At 41.6% G+C, this 20,294-nt stretch overlaps 2 protein-coding genes across 2 annotated transcripts in view; both read left to right on the top strand.

Moving 5' to 3' along the window:
- Positions 1-5,004, top strand: part of si:ch211-267e7.3 (ADAMTS-like protein 2) — a 28,157-nt gene extending 23,153 nt beyond the window's left edge. The window contains exons 15-20 of the mRNA XM_037788790.1: positions 177-390; positions 1,413-1,568; positions 1,684-1,854; positions 2,007-2,183; positions 2,372-2,525; positions 4,281-5,004. Of these exons, the coding sequence (XP_037644718.1) occupies positions 177-390; positions 1,413-1,568; positions 1,684-1,854; positions 2,007-2,183; positions 2,372-2,525; positions 4,281-4,435 (1,027 nt within the window). The 3' untranslated portion in view covers positions 4,436-5,004. The remainder of the gene's footprint in view (positions 1-176; positions 391-1,412; positions 1,569-1,683; positions 1,855-2,006; positions 2,184-2,371; positions 2,526-4,280) is intronic.
- Positions 5,005-6,848: 1,844 nt separating this feature from the next.
- On the top strand, positions 6,849-19,220 carry LOC119497949 (putative ferric-chelate reductase 1). Its single transcript, XM_037786392.1, has 8 exons — positions 6,849-8,083; positions 13,200-13,268; positions 14,112-14,316; positions 16,460-16,537; positions 16,667-16,743; positions 16,937-17,034; positions 18,805-18,895; positions 19,045-19,220. The coding sequence occupies exons 3-8, from the start codon at positions 14,112-14,114 to the stop codon at positions 19,102-19,104; spliced, it is 609 nt and encodes a 202-aa protein (XP_037642320.1). The 5' UTR covers positions 6,849-8,083; positions 13,200-13,268; the 3' UTR covers positions 19,105-19,220.
- Positions 19,221-20,294: the final 1,074 nt, after the last annotated feature.

Here is a 20,294-nt window from a genome sequence, read left to right as displayed (position 1 = left end):
CATCACACAAACAAAAACAGACGTTCCGGACCGGAATGGAAGTTTCAAAGGAGAACATACTGGCTGTAGCGTTGTTGTCGGAGAAGCCAGTACAGTTTATCACAGTACATATATTACATATTGGTCCTTTAAATGTGCGACCTCACTGTACCAACTGCACCATCTTTTGTCCTCAGATGGGAGACCAGCGGTTGGAGTGAGTGCTCTCGGACCTGCGGCGAAGGCGTTCAGTATCGTACCGTGCGCTGCTGGAAGATGCTGTCGCCCGGTCTCGACTCATCTGTCTACGATTCACTGTGTCTGTCACATGACCTTCACAAGCCGGCCAATAGGAAGGTCTGCCTCGGCCAGAGCTGCGGACCCCAGTGGGAGGTGTCCGAGTGGTCTGAGGTAATACACCAAGCCACAGTGTTTCTCGTGTAGGGGAACGAATTGGTAGCGAGTCTTTTCATGGTACCACACTTCAGATTGGGATCTTGAAGATTGCTCTCTGATATTGTTGTGGTCAAAGCAGTAAGAACATAAAGCAATGGCCAAGAACTGTCAGCATGCATCCTGTTGACCTATATAGTTCATGAAAAGCTTCAAAGATTTCAACACCACCAGTATTGATGAGACATTTCACATACTAAAATATGCATTATGCAGTCATCATTAACACAAACTAACAAACAAACTCAAAATATTGGTGGAATCTTTTCAGTAGCTGAAAAAAATAAAAATATACTAGAACTTAATTCTAAGACGTAAAAGTGAAAGAATAAAAATAATAATAACTAGGGATGTTAATAATTTACCGTTAACCGACATTAAGCATTTTAACCGATTAACGCTATAGGTTAAAAGAAATGCTAATAATTAATTAAAAAGCTGAGAAAAACTCATCAGTTTAAGGAGAAAAGCTTGTCCACCTTAAGACAGTCTGAGGCTGAGTTACAGATACAGGGAGTTGGCTCCCGTCCAGCCCAAGCCCCCAGGAAGAGCGCTGGTCGTTGATCCCAACCTTCGTAGTGGCCAAACGGCGGTACTGCAACTTCCGTGTCCATCATGTGATGCCATTGGGCCCAAAAATACTTTTTCCCATAGACTTACATTGGGAAAGAGACGTCTGTAACTCAGCGGATAATTTTTTTTGAGGTGAATCAACTTCCCAGTACGAACACTCTAATGGCCCTTATTTAAAAAAAATATGTTTTTAAATTTGTAAAATGAACTAATGGCCGAATCCAGAGTTATTTCCCTTCCTCCGTTCATGTGAATGAGACCCAGACCATGTACATGCATGTAAACAGTGCGGTTAATGATAGTGTGAGTTGGTGCCCATACTATTAATAACAGGACTGCTGTAATACTATTGCAGACGTGTGTGTGTGTGTACATAATGTTTGTGTGTGTCACTGTGTGTGTGTCAGTGCTCAGCGCGTTGTGGCTCTCGGGGTGTCCGGGCTCGGGAGGTCCGTTGCTCCATGGAAATGAGACTGTGTAACAAGTCTTCTCAGCCAATAGAAAGTCAGGAATGTGAAGGACCGCCCTGTGACAGACGATGGACGGTTTCTGACTGGGGACCTGTGAGTTAACAACACACACACACACACACAGCTTCAGCGTGGTGCACGTACACACACACACCAGCATTTTAACACTTTTTAGTGTATGAAATGAAACTGTCTGTATATGTGCCAGTGCTCCGGTGTGTGTGGAGAGGGAAGAATGGCGCGTGCAGTGACGTGTCGCTCATCGGGTGGGGTAGTGATGTCAGAGGAGCAGTGTGACCAATCGCTGCGCCCGCTGGCCGTCTATCCCTGCGGCGACAGAGACTGCGCCCCCCACTGGGTGGAACAGGAATGGCAGCAGGTAAACATATGAAGAAGCAGTCCATGGAAGGGCGCTGGTGGGGGAATGTGTGTCTCTTTAACAGCAGCAAAATGACACACACATATATATATATATATATATATATATATATAAAAGTTTTCTTGTGTGTTTGTTGTGTATGTGTGTGCCAGTGTAATGCTACGTGCGGGCGCGGTGTTCGCCAGCGTCAGGTGGTGTGTGCCGGGCTGGAAGGGGGTGTGTTCAAAGAGTTTCCAGACAGCAGCTGTGACCACACCAACAAACCAGAGAGCAGCTCCTCCTGCTTCCAGAGACCCTGCTCAAAGTGGTTCACCACATCCTGGTCTCAGGTAACCGTCTCACTGTATGCCTACACCTACTGCAGCACAGTACACAAGCACAGTGATCTCAGAGCGGCTGAGTGCATACATCATTCTCACCGTGTCTGTGTGTGATGTCTACTCATTACATAAAGTGTCTGTTGGTCTGATCATCAGTAATATGTCGAGCAAAATGTCCCCTCCTGTGCCCCCCACAGTGCAGTAAGACCTGCGGGAGTGGCGTCCAGGTTCGTGAGGTGAAGTGTTACCAGGGGGAGGAGCTGGTAACCCGGGGCCACAGCTGTGACTCTGCCCTCAGGCCAGAAGCCAGACAGAGCTGTGACATCCAGAGCTGTCCGACAGAAGCGCCAGGTACAAAAACAAACGTGCATTTACTGCAGGTGATGCAACCATTTCAGCGAGTTTTCTGCTCCGTCAACGGAGGAGAAATCAACTCCCAGATGCGTCACTGTGAGAAAGTGTTTTTCTTCAGTGCCCTAATGAATTAAAGGGTAACTTTTAGTCATTTTCAACCAGGACTCTATTTCCAACACTTTTTGAAATCCAGTATTGAGGGAAAGCACTGCAGATGGCAGCAGCTAAACAGGCTGTAATGTATCGGGGCAACTCCTGAGCGTCAGTTTACGTCCACTAAAAGTTCTTGCTTTTGCCGCTAACAGGCTCAGATTGTTATTATCCGACTTAGACCGATTTGACTGTCTTTCTGAGGCTGTAGGACATTCAGTTTACAGACTTTACAGCTATAGATATTATATGAAACTAGAAAACCTAAAGGCCCTGACAAACCAGTGAGCGTCTGTCGGTGTAGTTTTTTTTCGGCTCTAGTCTGCCTTTGACAGAGTTTTTTCGGCCGACTCAGCGTGTTGAATCGGCGGCGGCGCCCGTCGGTGAGAGAAATCCCTCTGATTGGTTGTTCAGCTTAAACGAATTAGTGCACGAGAAGAGAAACGGAAGTGAGGAAAGCAAGCCGACGAGTAAAGTCAAGAGGACACACACTGAAGGCTCTTCTCATTTTCATCTTCATCTCATCTGATCATTCAAACACACGGATATTTTCAAAACGACATCTGGAATGAAGCTAAGTGGTGAGTAAAGTGAGAAAATGGTCAGCAAACGCCACTTTGTTTCATGTTCGTATCATAACAGCGGCTTGTGTATCCGCCGTCCTCGGTCTTCCGGTTGTAACTGGCCGTCGGCTGTAGTCGTTGCATGTTTTTGGCGATGCAACGCAAGGTGACGCGACTGGTGGCCTTCGTCGCCGCTAGTTCTTTGATGTTGAGTTGGTGTGTCTGGGCATTGAGGAATCTATTGGTAACAACATGTCATGCAAGCTTGTCAGGAAGGAGGCTAAATAACGCCCCAAAGTTAGGCTAAATTTTGACGAGGAAAAACTGGCATGGCCATTTTCAAAGGGGTCCCTTGACCAAGCAGGACTGCGCTGCCCACCGGCTGCTAACAGCTAACAGCTAACCTTACTGACTCTCCTCCTGCTGATTTCAACACAGATTTGTTGTTCACAGTGTCGCTCTATCAGGGGAAAAGAGGGTGGTCTCCTCAGGTTCAGTAGCGCCATGCTTTTGAGTGCTTTTCTCTCTCCGCCTAGTCTGCGGTCAAACAAACTGAAACATGATACAGCGTGCGTATGCGTCGTTGTGCATCAATAAGAGGAATCGATAGTCACGGAGGCATGAGATGCCAAGAAAGCGGACAACTACGGTTCTCTATTCCCATCACCAGTGTTTTCCCTGCCTGCCAAAGTGGTGGGTGTCCTGATGATTTCAGACCCTGAGCGGATGCCAACGGTATCTGTTCTTGGGTTGCCACCCGGAGTTTCATCTGACAATTTAATGTTTGAGACTTTTTATGGTCAATCCGTCACATGGATACATGAATCAGTGCTCCAGACGCTCTGTCATGAACCCACTTCTCTTAAATCAGTACCACCAGACAGAACGCAAGCATGTTATCAAGCCATTTTCTGAACTAGTTGTTCCCATTAGTCACTTGGATACAAAACATGGGAAAATATGGTCCAGTGGTTAAGTGGAGCGTTTAGACTTTTCCAACATATTTCAAACTTGTCGTGTCTTCTGTGTGTTTATCCAGCGGCGGCAGCCCCAGCAGCAGCATCAGTAGTAGTAGAAGACTCCTGCCAAGACAAACCAACAGCCAACTGTGCCCTGGTCCTAAAGGTGAAACTGTGCTCCCATTGGTACTACAGAAAGGCCTGCTGCCAGTCCTGTAAGGCCCTGAGACCCTGAAGTCAATACTGTAACCTCTCACCTCAACCACTGGTACCAAAGGTCCCGTTACATTCATATTGGTGCTACACAAAAGCCTGCTGCTAGCAATGTAAGGCCTTACGACATTCATTTTAACCTTGTAACTCTTCCTCCTATCGCTGATGTCAAAAGTCAACCTGTGGTCACTGGCTTTACCTCCTACCTGTCAATGTTATACCTTTTAATCTTGTTTCCTCACACCTACAATTTTTGTTTTTGTACGAAGTAGTGTCATCACTACTAAAGATGACCAATCAGAATGACTCCCAGTGCTTCCTCAGAGTCCTCTGTAGTGGTTTTGCAGATCCTGCTCTGGAACTGGAAGCATAAAACAGCTCCAAACCTCTTCATGACACGACATGCTCCACCTGACGGAGGCCCCTGGCCATTTACCCAGCGTGCTACTAAATCTGCTCACTGACCACCTCCTCCTCCTCCTCCCCCGGACAATGTGAAGACTAGCTTTAGGACACACTGGGCTTTCTCTTCCATCTATTTCCTTAACTCCATAAAAGAAGGAGCAAAATAAACACCCTCCCTCCACTCTTTATTTTTTTCTTTATTCCTGTCCTCACTGTCATACTCAGCATTTTAACTCTTCATCCATCCATCCATCCATCCCCTATGTCCATCACTGCAAGTAACTCCCATCCCATTTTAAAAGTGATGCTACCTATAGCAAATGTCTGTAATCGATCCATTCCCTCACTTCCAAAAGCAACAGTCGGAAACTTTAATAAAAAATAACCTTTTATCATATTTGCTCACTTTATCCTGAGAGTAGTACATAAGACAGATAATCTGTGTAAAAAACATGTTCCTCTGCCTCCTTTTAGGGCTCCTAATTGCATTTGCAAGAATTCAGCGCCCCGAGAGAGTGCTCCGGCCGGTGGGCGGTGGCTTGGTTTTTGGCTTGACTGTTTTCAACATGGCTGCCGGGTCACAAACTTTCTCATTTTACAGCAACAACAACAGTACACTACAAGATGTTTCTGGAAACATTTGAGGCAAGAAATAGGCATTACAGTAACAGAATATTGATTCATATTTAAAGGGAACACCTAAGCACAGATTTTCATCCGAAAAATTCACACGGAAATTTAAAAAAACTGACTCTTATGTAGACTCTTATGAATGCTTGCTCAACCCTGCGGAACATTCGTGCGGGTTAAAAATATTCAGACGGACCTCGAGTTCAGCAGATTCTCTCCTGCGGAAATTTATGTTTGATCAGTGAAATCCTTTGTTCCAACTGATCGGCATCATTCTACATAATAACTAGAATGGCACTCGCAGAGCGCAGACCTCCGCCAAGCTGCCCGAGTACGATTGCCCCCCCTCTCCGATCAGCTCACGCCATCATCCATGTGTATTTTTGTTTATGTTGAGATCAGCTGTACGTAGCGGAGCATCGTAAAACACTTCATTCAAAGTGAACAGAAACAAAATAAAACTCACCTAAACTGTCGTTACTCTTTCCTACAATCACCAAGTGTGCTTTGGTCCAACTCAACTGTAATTTCAACAAGTTGATTTGAAAAAAAGTTGCCCCCCCTGCTCTCTGTCTCTCTCTCTCTGAAGGAAAGAGGCGGGGTTATACGTCATCAACGTGTCATCAGTTCAGTTCACCCCTCCAAAAAATTTAATTCGCACTTTTGGAGTAATCCTGCTAGCAGACAAACCAACGCCGGTGAAAACATTACCTCCTTCCTAGGCCTTCGGCCTCGGCGGAGGTAATTAGCCATGTGCTTCTGTTTGTTACATGGAGAGTGTGTATTTCCGGAACAATGAACGGGCTATTGGTGTTTGGGAATAACAACGGGCCATCCCCTTTTCAAAACCCAATAATGTACGACAAACACAACTACCTCAACAACCAAATAAAGGACAATACATGGCTTGAGATCGCCACGCAGCTGAGATACGATAAAGATGGTAATGTGGCTGATAGGCACTTCCTAATGTTATATGTTGGTCACGGAACGTGGCTAGCTACAACAGCTAGCGCTAGCATGAAATTTGGGGTCCGATTATTGAATGTAGCCTTGTAGACATTCTCTGTCTGGTTTTTGTCGTGTGGAGTGGACACAGGCTCTTTAGAGGAAACTCATTTACGAAAACGGAACACGACAACGTGGATAATTCACACTGGGACCGGTGTGCATGGTTGTCACGCGGAAAATTTCACACATGGATTTTCCGTATTCCTGCACCAGAATGGTGAGAAACTTCTTTTATTACACGGCTGTGTTGAATACTCGATTCTGATTGGTCAATCATGGCGTTCTGCGGTCTGTAATTTCTGTATAGCAGACCGTTGCTATGGGCGCAGCTCTGATGTCGGACTCTTGTGGATTGTTTTTGTGTCAAAATATTGATTTCTTTCGTAAGTAGCCGTGTAATAAGCGTGATAATGTACAGCTAGCGGGTCATTGTTGTGAAAGAAACCCCTTCAGGGCGATGAGATTCTTTCACAACAATGACCGGCTCGCTGTACATTATCCCTTACTTAATCAGCGCTTCTTAGTTTGACTGTTGGATCGGCTTTCACGAGCTTCGTGAGCAGTGATTGACAGCCGGCTCTGACTGGTTGTTACTCTTCTGCGTAATCTCGCAAATGCCGTTAGGAGCACTAAGAAGAGGCAGAGGAACATGATTATCTGTACTACTGTCAGGATATAGTGACAGTTTGAGCAAATATGATAAAAAGTCATTTTTTATAAAAGTTACCTACTGCAGCTTTAAGGTGCTATGTTCCGCTAAAGAGAGTGCATCCAAGCCCAGAGGCAGCTTTGTTGTTACTGTGGCAACAGACTGGACCAGGGTCCTCCCTCAGCCTCGGTCCTGCTATACATATACAGCCCTATACTACCACTGGTGCCATGCTGATATGTAACTATACTTCTGCCACTTAAAAAATATGTATTTACGCAATGTACAGACCCAACACAGCCTGCTACCCTAGACTGACTAATGTAAGAGAGTTACTCCCAACTTTACTGGTGCGACTTTATCAACACAGCACCGAAAAGCTTGCTGCTTCTTCATTGTGACCATCTGATCCAGCTAACCGCAGCATCTCCTCACATGGCTTTCCTTTTGGAGCCACACAAATCTTTCAATCAACTTTTTTTTTCACATATTCAGTACTGGAAACATACCATGTGAAGTATGCAAATTTTCAGACGCAGTAGCGTCTGAACACCTGATTCTACTCCCGTAGACATCTCAGATGTGACGGTTCAACGAGGAGTTAAATGAAAGTACATCACTGGAGATGCTGGCCTGAGAATAGAAGGGCAGTACAAACACGGCACAAACAGTTGAGGAAGCAGGACTGTGGCTGCCGGTGCAAACCGTCTGTGCCAAACTCTCATCTACACTGTGTATACACTTGACTGTCGGAGTGTTGTTTACCTGTCGTTACAGTAGTCACAGAGCTGCTGCTGTTCACTGTATCACACGTAAAGAATAAAAGATCAGCAGTTTTTGACAAGCATCTGTGTCTGACCTGTGATTTCTGCTCCACTTGGTGACAAACACTGGAAACACAAGGACCTACTGAAAGGCTGGTAATCTAAAGAACATGGAGCTATTGAAGAGAGCATGGGACTATTGAATAACAAGGTAACAAGACCTGAAACCCAAGCAACTGAAAGTATGAGTGAAAAGCTTTAATTTCAGTGGTTGCCACCTTAACCATGGTAATTGAAGCTGAGTTCGTATAGAGGAGATGAATGGTTATATACTCTATGAATGAAGGAGAATTTAACTGTGGGTCCTAATTAAGCTCTCACATGAAACATGACCTGTTTCCTCTGCTGTGTGTGTACGTGAGAGTGTCATAATTGACTCACCTCCCCTCACCATGCACAATTAACATTGTCATGGTTACAAGAGCTGGGATCCCAGTGGGTGACTCCTTGGTGAAACCAAATGAGACACATGAATGCACACTAATTACTCATCTGAACTGGTCTCCACAAGGCTCTCTGTGGATCCAGTAAGAGGAGCTCCAGGTAGTTACATTTATATAGAGAGAGAGGATCCCTGTGTATCTGCAGGTAAAGGCCAACAGCTCCACAGACAAGGTGAGTACCTCCATCTGGACTAAACACATCACCTATAGCTTTTTCTGTGTATTGGGGAATGTTGATGACGGGTAATTTATGCTTGATTTACAAATCATGTAAACGTAAGCAAGCATAAAACACAGTTAATAACTTTTTTAAAATGGTTATACACAGTTTGAAATGCACTTATTTAACAATCAAATCTTTAAATTAATACAAATGTAGAGATAAAGAGGAGAATCTGTTAAAATGCAGTTTTTGATAGCATAGTCAATACCTGTGGTTTTTTTCAGTTTATGTATGTAAAGTAGTTCTGCAAAATGACAAAAATATTTCTTTTATTTAGGCATATATTTTCTTGCAGTTATACGCTTTTTAAATGGATTATTAACAGTATTTTTGATGTATTTGACAGTGATATATATATCTGTATAACAAAAGTATTTTTTGTAAAATTACAGAAAATGCTGCTACTTTTATCAATAAAGAATACTTTATTTGTATGGTTAAAATTAGCATGCAAATGCTTTTAAAAAAACAGATCTTTAATGTATTCCATTTATACAGATTTTGTTTTTTGTTAAAACACATGACACATTTCAATAAACAGTTCATTCTTGTAATTTTAACATGATTTTCCTGTCATTTTGAAATACAGGGGGAAAAAAAATTAAAATTTATTGGGAAATATTTTTTTTTTAATATTTTTGTTTTATAACAACCTGTGTTATGAGATATAAATATATGACATTTAAATCAAATTTGACTTAAGGGTTAGTCACTCTAAGTACAATTCCAAAGCTGGAACTCTTTTGTCTGTGCTTCTACAGGTGTTTTCTAACGGTTTGTAAATGGCAGCGTGATCGTACCAGGAGTGTGTCAACATTTTGATGTCGGTTTAAAATGAACAGTTGAAGTTAGTGTGAAGTGAATCCAATAATAGGTTCGATAAACAGGAAAGAAGTTCTCTTTTGCTGACATTTCCATATTCCAGAGGAATAAAAGGCAAACCGGTTATGAACGTGTAATTATTATCTGCACTGGAACTTTCAATACATGCCTGAGTGCTATAATAATGTCGTATGCTCGACCTTGTTGTATACATTTCTCAAAGCGTACCGTAGTGTTGCAGGTTTCTAACTCTCTTCCTACCATCCAGGCGTACCTCAGCGTGCTGTGAACATTCAATTTGCCAACATTTAGGATAGGGACTGTAATATCAGATTTTCACTACATAATTATTGTGGCCAAAAGAAGTCATGATAACAATATTATCACAATATCTATAGAAAATTTGATCATTCAAATTCATCTCTAACTTTACTAATTGTGAGTTTACTATCATATGTGTATTATTAACATGATATCAGTATTTCATTTTTAAATATCACAGTTATCAATAGTGGTATGTCACAAAAAAGACTGTTTTTCTTCATAAGTTTAGATATAGTTTGATGCCTGTATTTAAATGAGAATGAGAAACACCCAGAATTTATTGCTGGAAGAAGCGACCAAATTCACATTATTATTATTAATTTTCCAAGCAGGACTTTCTGCCCCTGAATAAAACTTTGCAACCAGAAATTAAAAAAAGTGACCTTACAATTGAAGGCAGATGCATGTGTGTGCCCATGTAAATGATATTGCGATATCTCTGCACCCCCCCCCCCCTCCACCCCAACAAATAACTTATTTGTTTATTTAATTTATTATTATTATTATTATTATTACTTTTAAAATTATTTTATTCTATTTGTAATTAATTAATTATTTATTTAATTTTATTTCAATTTTGAATGCTGATGTTGTATTCTCCAGTGTACTTATTGTGTTCGTCTCTAAGCTCAATTACTTAAAAATTGGTTTATAAACTATTGTAATTACGAACTGTAAATTGCATATAGGAAACAACCTCAAAAAAAAGGGGAAAAAATTAAGTATATATATATATATATATATATATATACAGACGTAGGCAAAGTTGTTGGTAACGTTCCGTTAAAGAGAGAAAAACCCACAATGGTCACTGAAATAACTTGAAACTGACAAAAGTAATAATAAATAAAAATTCACTGAAAATTAACTAATGAAAATCAGATATTGTTTTTGAATTATGGTTCAGCAGAATCATTTAAAAAAACAAACTAATGAAACTGGCCTATACAAAAATGATGGTACTCTTAACTTAATATTTTGTTGCACAACCTTTTGAGGCAATCACTGCAATCAAGTGATTTCTGTAACTCTCAATGAGACTTCTGCACTTGTCGACAGGTATGTTGGCCCACTCCTCGTGAGCAAACTGCTCCAGCTGTCTCAGGTTTGAAGGGTGCCTTCTCCGAATGCATGTTTCAGCTCCTTCCACAGATGTTCAATAGGATTTAGATCAGGGCTCATAGAAGGCCACTTCAGAATAGTCCAATGTTTTGTTCTTAGCCATTCTTGGGTGTTTTTAGATGTGTTTTGGGTCATTATCCTGTTTGAGGACCCATGACCTGCAACTGAGACCAAGCTTTCTGACACTGGGCAGCACATTTCGCTCCAGAATGCCTTGATAGTCTTGAGATTTCATTGCACCCTGCACAGATTCAAGACACCCTGTGCCAGATGCAACAAAGCAGCCCCATAACATAACCGAGCCTCCTCCATGTTTCACATTAGGTACAGTGTTCTTTTCTTTGGATGCTTCATTTTTGCGTCTGTGAACATAGAGCTGATGTGACTTGCCAAAAAGCTCCAGTTTTGTCTCATCTGTCCAAAGGACATTCTCCCAGAAGCTTTGTGGCTTGTCAATATGCATTTTGGAAAATTCCAGTCTCGCTTTTTTATGATTTGGTGTCCTCCTGGGTCGTCTTCCATTAAGTCCACTTTGGCTCAAACAGTGACGGATGGTGCGATCTGACACTGATGTACCTTGACCTTGGAGTTCACCTCTAATCTCTTTGGAAGTTGTTCTGGGCTCTTTGGTTACCATTCGTATTATCCGTCTCTTCAATATGTCATCAATTTTCCCCTTGCGGCCACGTCCAGGGAGGTTGGCTACAGTCCCATGGACCTTAAACTTCTGAATAATATGTGCAGCTGTAGTCACAGGAACGTCAAGCTGCTTGGAGATGGTCTTATAGCCTTTACCTTTAACATGAAGGTCTATAATGTTCTTTCTGATCTCCTGAGACAACTCTCTCCTTAGCTTTCTGTGGTCCATGTTCAGTGTGGTACACACCATGATGCCAAACAGCACAGTGACTACTTTTCACCCTTTAAATAGGCAGACTAACTGATTACAAGTTTGAAGATACCTGTGATGCTAATTACAGGACACACCTTAGTTTAACATGTCCCTATGGTCACATTATTTTACATCTTTTCTAGGGGTACCATCATTTTTGTCCTGGCCAGTTTCATTAGTTTGTTTTTTAAAATGATTCTGTTGAACCACAATTCAAAAACAATATCTGATTTTCATTAGTTCATTTTCAGTAAATTTTTATTTATTATTACTTTTGTCAGTTTCAAGTTATTTCAGTGACCATTGTGGGTTTTTCTCTCTTTAACGGAACGTTACCAACAACTTTGCCTACGTCTGTATATATATATATATATATATATATAAAAAGAAATAAAATAAAAGTTAAATATTTTTTAAAGGAAGTAATGTTATTAGTAGTATTTGTGTTAGTATTAATGGCTTAAAACGTTCACAAATATGGGCATACTAATGGCCATGCTATTGCTGGATTACCAACACTTAGTGACAAACTGGCAGCCTGGAGAATAACACTTCTCGGTCACTGCCAAAGACATCAAGAACTCCCAGCAAGCATGCTGATGCTGCGGGAACCAACGCACGGGCATCGATCACAGGGACGTCCCATACCAACACACATGGACGTACTGAGGAGAGATGCTGGACAGTGTTGGCGAGCTAGCCAGATGTATGGTGGACTGAGACAGCTGGAAGCTCCGCTTGAAAGCCCGTCTGAGGACGACCCAATGACATCAATTCCGATAGTTGTATTATCACTCTTTCCATCCACCACTATTGGTTTTGTGTTATCAGTCCTACTTGTATTAGCTATTACAGCTGCTAGGCTACTATTTTGGCTGCTTCTCTCTCTCTCTCTCTCTCTCTCTCTCTCTCTCTCTCTCTCTATCTATCTATCTATCTATCCCCCCATCCGGTCTCGGCAGATGGCCGCCTGCCCTGCGCCCGGTTCTGCTCCAGGTTTCTTCCCAGTAATCGGGGAGTTTTTCCTGGCCACAGCGCGCTTGGTGGATCTTGTTGGGTCTTTAAACTATGGTGTACGGTCATAGACCTGCTCTATATATAAAGCGTCTTGAGATAACTTCTGTTGTGATTTGACGCTGTACAAAAAATAAATTGAATTGAATTGAATTGAATTGCATCATATTTGCATTTTGTGTAATCAAATGTTCTTGCGGTCAGACCATTGACCCATTGAGATGACCTTTTCATAAAGTAGCTTTAATGTAGGTACGAACTCAATTCAGCGTAGCCCAACTGCTTTTTACTGTTGCATTAGGAACAAAGCTGGCAATATTCTGTATTTTTCTTCTTTTACCACGACTAAACCAACGCTGAATGTATCTGCCAACAAGTATTGTGTGTGTATCTAAAGCCTGATATCTCTTCTTCCTCTGTACCATAGAGCTCCGTTAAAACAGATCAGTGAGCCACACTGTTCTCTCTGGACAGAGGTGGAAGAACTTCAGTAAAGGTACCAGCACAGCAATGTAAATAATACATACAGCCCAATACAAATAAAAGTCCTGCATTCTACATCCTACTTAAGGAACAATACAGAAGTATTACCAGAAAAAAATTACAAAAGTTACCTGTTACCTGTCTGACATTATTAGACGTTTAACACTGATGCATCAATGTTAGAGCAGCATGTTCCGGTAACACTCTATAATATCATTTATAAATGGTAAATTTATAGTAAAAAATTAGTTAATAGTTATTTTACTGTTAACAAACAACAATCTTATATATATATATATATGTATATATATATATAAAAATAATAATTGATGTTATTTTAACAGTTAATTGTTGCACACATTATAACATTTTATATATACTATATTGAGTATCTGTTAATGATTAGGAAATGATTTGTAAACCTTTGAGAAACTGAATGTGAAACATCTATATACATTACATAGGTAGATATTTGTAACACTTTGTTAATTGTTAATAATTGGTTTGTAAAACATTATTTGGATAGCTATTATAAAGTTAAAAAATGATGATTATAATACCTTGTTAAATGGTTAATAAATACTGTGTAAAGCATCTATAAACATTATTTAGATAGATAGTTAAATGGTTAATAAATGGTTTCTGGTCCATCTATCATGCTACTGGTGTTACGTTGGTTACTTCTTGTTCCTCTAGGAGGAATAACCATTGCAAGCATTTGTTAAAGACCTGATTTCACCATCTATTTTTTCACCAGAGAGAAAAAGTTTGTATTTTTATGCCACATGCATATCAGACATTTATTCCAGCCCATGTTCTCCACTAAATAATGCTGTTTCCTGTGTGTGTGTTTCAGATGCCTCTTAAAGCCATGATGTTGCTTTTAGCCGTGGTGTGTGTGTGCTGCGTGGAGAAGTGTGTGTGTTTCCCTAACGGCTCAGTGGCGCTCTCCTGTGGCAACATGATGCCCATACACCCGCCCTTCACCCCCTCCACCAGCAGCCCGCCGTTCACACTGTCTACATCTGGTGGCGCCTACAGGCCCGGTGGAGTCATCACGGGTACATCTGTCCACTACAACGCTGTCAGGAATCTTTTGCTTTATGTGATTCTATTTAACATGTTCTGTACATCATACAAATGTTTTTTGTGCGTCTAGGCCAGAAAAGTATTCCATTATTTGTAAAACAGAAAGAATTAAATCAAATTCATAACCCACGTACTGTTATAATGCTAGTATTCAGTGTACCAACATATGTCAATTTGGAATTAGTAGTATTATTTCCACGTATTTATTCTAGATATTTACATACAGTACATTGAAAACATCCCAGAAATGGTGAAAAATCATACTAATATATTTTTTCATCAAATATATAATGGAATAACATTAAATATATAATATTAACAAATTAGATTAACCACAGTGAATGTTCATCGTTTTTTTTATTTCATAAAAATCCAAAATGTGTTATCTTAAAATCACTGCTTTTACCACTAAATGGCAATTCAACCATTTGGTTGCACATGTTTAGAGAGTAAAATATCATACTTCTGAAATTATTTCAGCATATATAATAGAATAACATCCAATGTATCATATTAACAGCAATTGATGATCAGAAGTTTTTCATTTCATGGCAAAAAATTTGCCTACCTTTGAAAATGAGTACTCATGTCTGGAGTGACTTTTTTGTTGCCAACTTCCTGTAAGGTGGCGGACTGAAAAGACATGCTATTTAAAGACACAGCGACATCTAGTGGATTTGTTTTAGCATAACATACCTAAACCGAGTGGTAAAGGTGGCTCAATCAGGTTGAGTTAAAGGGACTGTTTGTAACTTTTTAAGCGTATAAATGTACCGGGTCGGGATCCCATGCGCACTTGCATATGCGCGCTTGCATATGCGCGCTTGCATATGCGCACTCGCATGTGGCTGGAGTCTCTCCTCCTCTGCCTGCTTGCCTTCACTTACATAGCGCGTGTTCTCGCTGTCTCGCTCCACCTCTAGACGTGAACGCGCGCTCACTTCACACTGCAGGAGAGTTAGTTTAGCTCTGAGAATATCTAGTGAATGTACAGTGGATGTTTGTGCAGAAATAACTGCTGTAGCTCCTCCAGACCAACAGAGGTTTTCCGTGTCTTGTGAAGTGACGGGGCTCCGCAGAGAGAAACGTTATCGTCTCCGACCGGGTGCCGGTGTCTTCCTGCTGGCGCAGTCGGGAAGCGATTATGTTTCTCTTCCTGCTTAAGCCCCGGCACCGACCCGCTTTTCCTGCTTCAGCAGAGGAGGCTGAGGCAGGAAAAGCCAACACTAGGATCAGCATTGATTCATGGAGAGACCTTCGTCTGGTCAGCTAACATTACTGCCAAGCAGCTGAAATATAGAGTGATATTGTGGTTTTAGCTGACGTGTGTCGCTTCACTGTTTTGAGCGATGCTCGTTCATGTCTATGTAGAGCGAGCAAGCGCGAGCCCGACGCTGACTTTAGTTGACTTAACAGCTACAGGTGTTGCTGTTAATAAGCATTTCTGAAAGTTACAAATAGTTCCTTTAAGTTGAACACATTTTTCAATAAGATATGGACAAATTCGGCGAAATGCCGGAAGTAACCAAGCCGCCATTACTGCGGTGGCGTCTTCCTACAATACATACACGTTTGAATGTGAGCTGTCCTTCGAAGTGACACAATGTTTTGCCAAAATTACAAAGCCTTTAATAAATGGGCTTAGCGTGCGTTTCATCTCACAGTCTCCTTCATGGCATGACTAACTCCATGTGTTCATGTATTCCTCTGTGTTATCCCACTTCTCTTCTACTCCTCCTCCTCATGCTCTCCCTTCCCCCATCCATCACTTTGTACTCCCCTCTAATTCACCATGACCCCGCCTTCCATCCCAGGGGTGGTGTTGTGTAACAGTTCAGAGGTCAAAGGTCATGTTTACAGGAACTCACTTTGACTTCTCTCCACCACCTCCATCAGATGTCAGTGAACACGTTTCTGTCAATAAGCAGGACTAGCTGCACGTACTTTTTTTTCATTTATTTTATTTTAATTCAAAAGCTCCTTTCCTTCCTCCTCCTCCTCCTTCTTCTTCCTGATAACACACTCTTCTCTCATGTTCCCATGATGCCCCTCTCTGCCTCCTGCTCTCAGTCTGCCTCATATTAACAGGGATCCTTCCTCACTCTCTTGTTGCAGTGACGGTGGAGGTGGTGAAGAACAGCTCCACAGAGTTCCAGGGTTTCTTGTTACAGGCCAGGAGCAGGCAGGGACACGGTAAAAAAAAATAACCGTTAATGTCTGCCACCCTCTTTAGTGGAACATAGTGAGGGAATTTAGGTTTTATGGGAACAGATTTTTACCACAACACCTGTGTGAAATGAAGTCTCTGTTTCCTGCTTCCAGCTCTGCTCTGGCCTGTAGGAAAGTTCACCAACATCAACACCACCCTGTTTACGGCCGTGCACTGTAAAAACATGGAGGTATGTGTGTGTGAATGCTACATTTCAAATGAACATCATTTCTTATAATCTACTAAAAATATTTCTCTCTTTTCTTTTTGAGTAGCAAACTGAAATGTTTGGTGGAGAAAACTGTAAAACAGTAATTCAAAGAGAAGGGGGGCTTATGTTTCTATCTTTGTGAGGACCAATCTGTGTGTTTTTGTGTGTGCAGAACTCGAGTGTTAGTCAGGCGTCAAGAGTCAAGAGGAGGAAAGTGCAGCTGACCTGGGAGGCGCCTAGCAACAGTAACTACGGAGATATTTACTTCAGGTAGACACAGTTGCACTCACACACAAACACACACACACACACACACACACACATGATTCCTTGCTGACTAAACTATTTCCTTAAACCAAAGTCCAAACTTCTGAAAGCAAACCTCTGAAACGTTCACTAATAACTGTGGAAGGACATGCTGCATTCAAAAGATGGAAAAAGCAACAAAAAAAAAATAGGCCAGGGAACATTTTGTGTTTATATGAGTGTTATGTATTCATACTTAAAAGTTTAAGTGCAAATTATTATTTTTGCATCAAGAACATTTACACACTCCTTAAATTAAAGTTGATACAAAACTTTCAATAAGTGGTGTGTTACAATTTATCCCTGGTTGAAGTGTATGTTTAAGTATCTATTGACTGCAGACATGCCATTTTCCCCCATTTCATGCTTGGAACACGTCATACATTTCTTAATGTAGACTACTGACCATACTTGCTACAGTTACATATCATATATTGCTGGATTCGGCACAGTCATACCATTCCAGCAAATCCTGATTGGTGTTTCTGGGACAATCCCAGCCAAAGCTACCTAAAAGTAAAGGAATACATTCATCATAGACCTTCATATTTGATATTTCCGCTTATTGTACTTATGTGTCTGTATTTCCTCAATGCATCAATATATTCACATTCTGTTTCTTCACACATGTAGAGGAACACTCAATCAGAGCTAGCATTCTGAAGTTACATGAGTTTTGGTGTACCATCTCCGATTCGGCCGGGCTTTATTTTGCACTTATTTTAGTTATGGGTTATGTCACAATATCTGTCAATTTAACTACTTTTGCAGTAAAATATTTTTATACAAGAATCCATTTCATATGTAGGAAACCTAAGAGAAAATAAAAAAAACATTGTTGTGCTTTGTTCTACCTCCGGTAGGGGTATCTCAAAAACTAAAGCACTTTTGGGGGTCTTCCCTCTAGCCCGGGGATTCTCAACCTTTTGTAACTCGAGGCCCACTTCCGATTGTTAAAAATTTTCTGAGGACCACCTTCCCAAATAAATGAGCTATGAAACAATGTGTTATGCCACTGTCAGGTGTAATGACCCACATAGATATTCAGCTTACTCTCACCCATCACTGCCTGGCATTATGAATCCAAAGTATTCAGGGTCATATTTCCTCACCACACGCTTTTACTGGTTTCAAAAAGTGCTTGATTTTGTGTCACTGCATCTGTGACATATATGTCTGTAAAGGGGAGACTCGTGGGTACCCATAGAACCTATTTACATTCACATATCTGGAGGTCAGAGGTCAAGGGGCCCCTTTGAAAATGGCCATGGCAGTTTTTCCTCGCCAAAAATCAGTGTAAGTTTGGAGCGTTATTTAACCTCCTTCCCGACAAGCTAGCATGACATGGTTGGTACCGATGGAGTCCTTAGGTTTACTAATTTCATATGATGCCAGTATCTTCACTCTAGCTTTAAAAGTGAGCCCGCAATAACCTCACAAATACAGAATAGCGGTTAATCTAACTATTTGGCAGCACCTTCGCGGCCCACTAGGTGGCTCTCTGAGGCCCACCAGTGGGCCGCGGCCCAGTGGTTGAGGCTGCTCTAACCTATAAACTATCATAAATCTGTGCAGTCTAGTGGTCATTAGTGGTACTGCAGCTGGATGCCACTGACAAGGATCCATCAAACAGCCTCACATCTTTATAATACTTTCATACAATACTTGTTGATCTCCCACATCATTCATTAACTCGTGTCCTTGTTGTCGTTGTCGTTGATGTTGACATGGCAGTGCCACTCTGGTCCAGGACTACACAACATTCTGGGTCCAGCTGAACAGCAGCACTCTGAGACTGGACAGCAGTGGAAACTCTGCAGCAGGAGTGAGTACCGGCTGACTGTAGCAGCTACTGGTGGGCTGTGTTGACGGGTTGTGAGCAGAAGCAGCTGACTGACTGACTGACTGACTGACTCAGTGCTGCTGGTGGAGCTGAACTGGGATGCTGATAAGTCTCTCTCTCTCTCTCTTCAGGTCTTTTCCTCCTCAACTCTGCTCTTCATCAGTCTGCTGAGTCTGTCTGCCTACTGCTGACACACACACACACACACACACAAACACACACTAGAAACACCCCACACACACCCCTCCTCCCTAGGGACCAGTCACGTCATGTCTATTGAAGGGCTGTCAGTCAATTAAAATATTGAATTGTGATTAATCGCAAATAAATTTTGTACATTTTATACATTTTGTTCAAATGTACCTTAGAATCCCGTTTTCTTTTACATCATTCGGATGGCAACTAGTTGGAGGTGTCGACTCGGCCTCCAAATTCTCCAGATCTCAATCCAATGGAGCATCTGTGGAATGTGCTGGACGAACAAGTCCGATCCACGGAGGCCCCACCTCGCAACTTATACAGGACTTAAAGGATCTGCTACTGACGGCTTGGTGCCAGATACCACAGCAGACCTTCAGAGGTCTAGCGGAGTCCATGCCTCGACGGGTCAGGGCTGTTTTGGCGGCAAAAAGGGGGACCTTCTCAATATTAGTCAGCTGGTCATAATGTTATGGCCGATCGGTGTATTGTGCTGTTAGCCATCTGGTCACTGTGCAGACTTTAAACATGATAAAAAGGTTTCAGGATCAAATATTTCCTCACCGTTGCTTTGTGTGTTCTCGTGTTTCATTTTGTTACTTTTGTTCTTGGTGAAGTAGTTTTGTAAGCTCAGTTTTAAATGCTATATATTGTAGGGTGAACCTTTACGAGTCTTAACAGAGGAGTAACTTCACCTCACAGCTCAGTTTCATCAGTGATTGTAATACAGTAGCCTTGACAGTCATTTCAGCAGCTGCTTTCAGATAGACATTAATTATTGCCTTCTAAAATAGTATGTATAACTTCCTACCGCTGACTCTGAAATTCATAATGACCTCCTTAAAAATAATCACACACACACACACACACACACACACACACAGAGAGAAGAGAGGAGGCAACAGCCAAGCAATGTAACAGTTTATTCAGCATCGCTCTGTCTACAGCGACTGGAACACTACACCGAGTAAACAACATTACAGAGCAGACACACTGATGAAATGGCAGGTGCACATGCATGTCACAGTGGTAAGGTGTGTGTGTGTGTGTGTGTGTGTGAGGGGGGGGGGTACATCCTTGTGTCCATTATTTATCCAGTAAACTTTTCTTTTTAGCTTATCTATTCTGTGGAAGTACGTCGAGAGAGCTGCATAAAAACCGAAATCAAATTCCACGTATGTAT

Source organism: Sebastes umbrosus, chromosome 12 (assembly GCF_015220745.1).
Source record: "Sebastes umbrosus isolate fSebUmb1 chromosome 12, fSebUmb1.pri, whole genome shotgun sequence".
Taxonomy (NCBI): domain Eukaryota; kingdom Metazoa; phylum Chordata; class Actinopteri; order Perciformes; family Sebastidae; genus Sebastes; species Sebastes umbrosus.
This window is presented reverse-complemented; position numbering and strand designations above follow the sequence as displayed.

What these genes read in the sequence shown, in the direction of transcription:
- LOC119497949 (XM_037786392.1), top strand. Translation starts at nt 14,112, where the DNA reads ATGCCTCTTAAAGCCATGATGTTGCTTTTAGCCGTGGTGTGTGTGTGC. An exon ending in GCCCGGTGGAGTCATCACGG is followed by an intron (nt 14,317 to 16,459) that starts GTACATCTGTCC and finishes CTCTTGTTGCAG; the next exon opens with TGACGGTGGAGGTGGTGAAG. An exon ending in CAGGAGCAGGCAGGGACACG is followed by an intron (nt 16,538 to 16,666) that starts GTAAAAAAAAAT and finishes TCCTGCTTCCAG; the next exon opens with CTCTGCTCTGGCCTGTAGGA.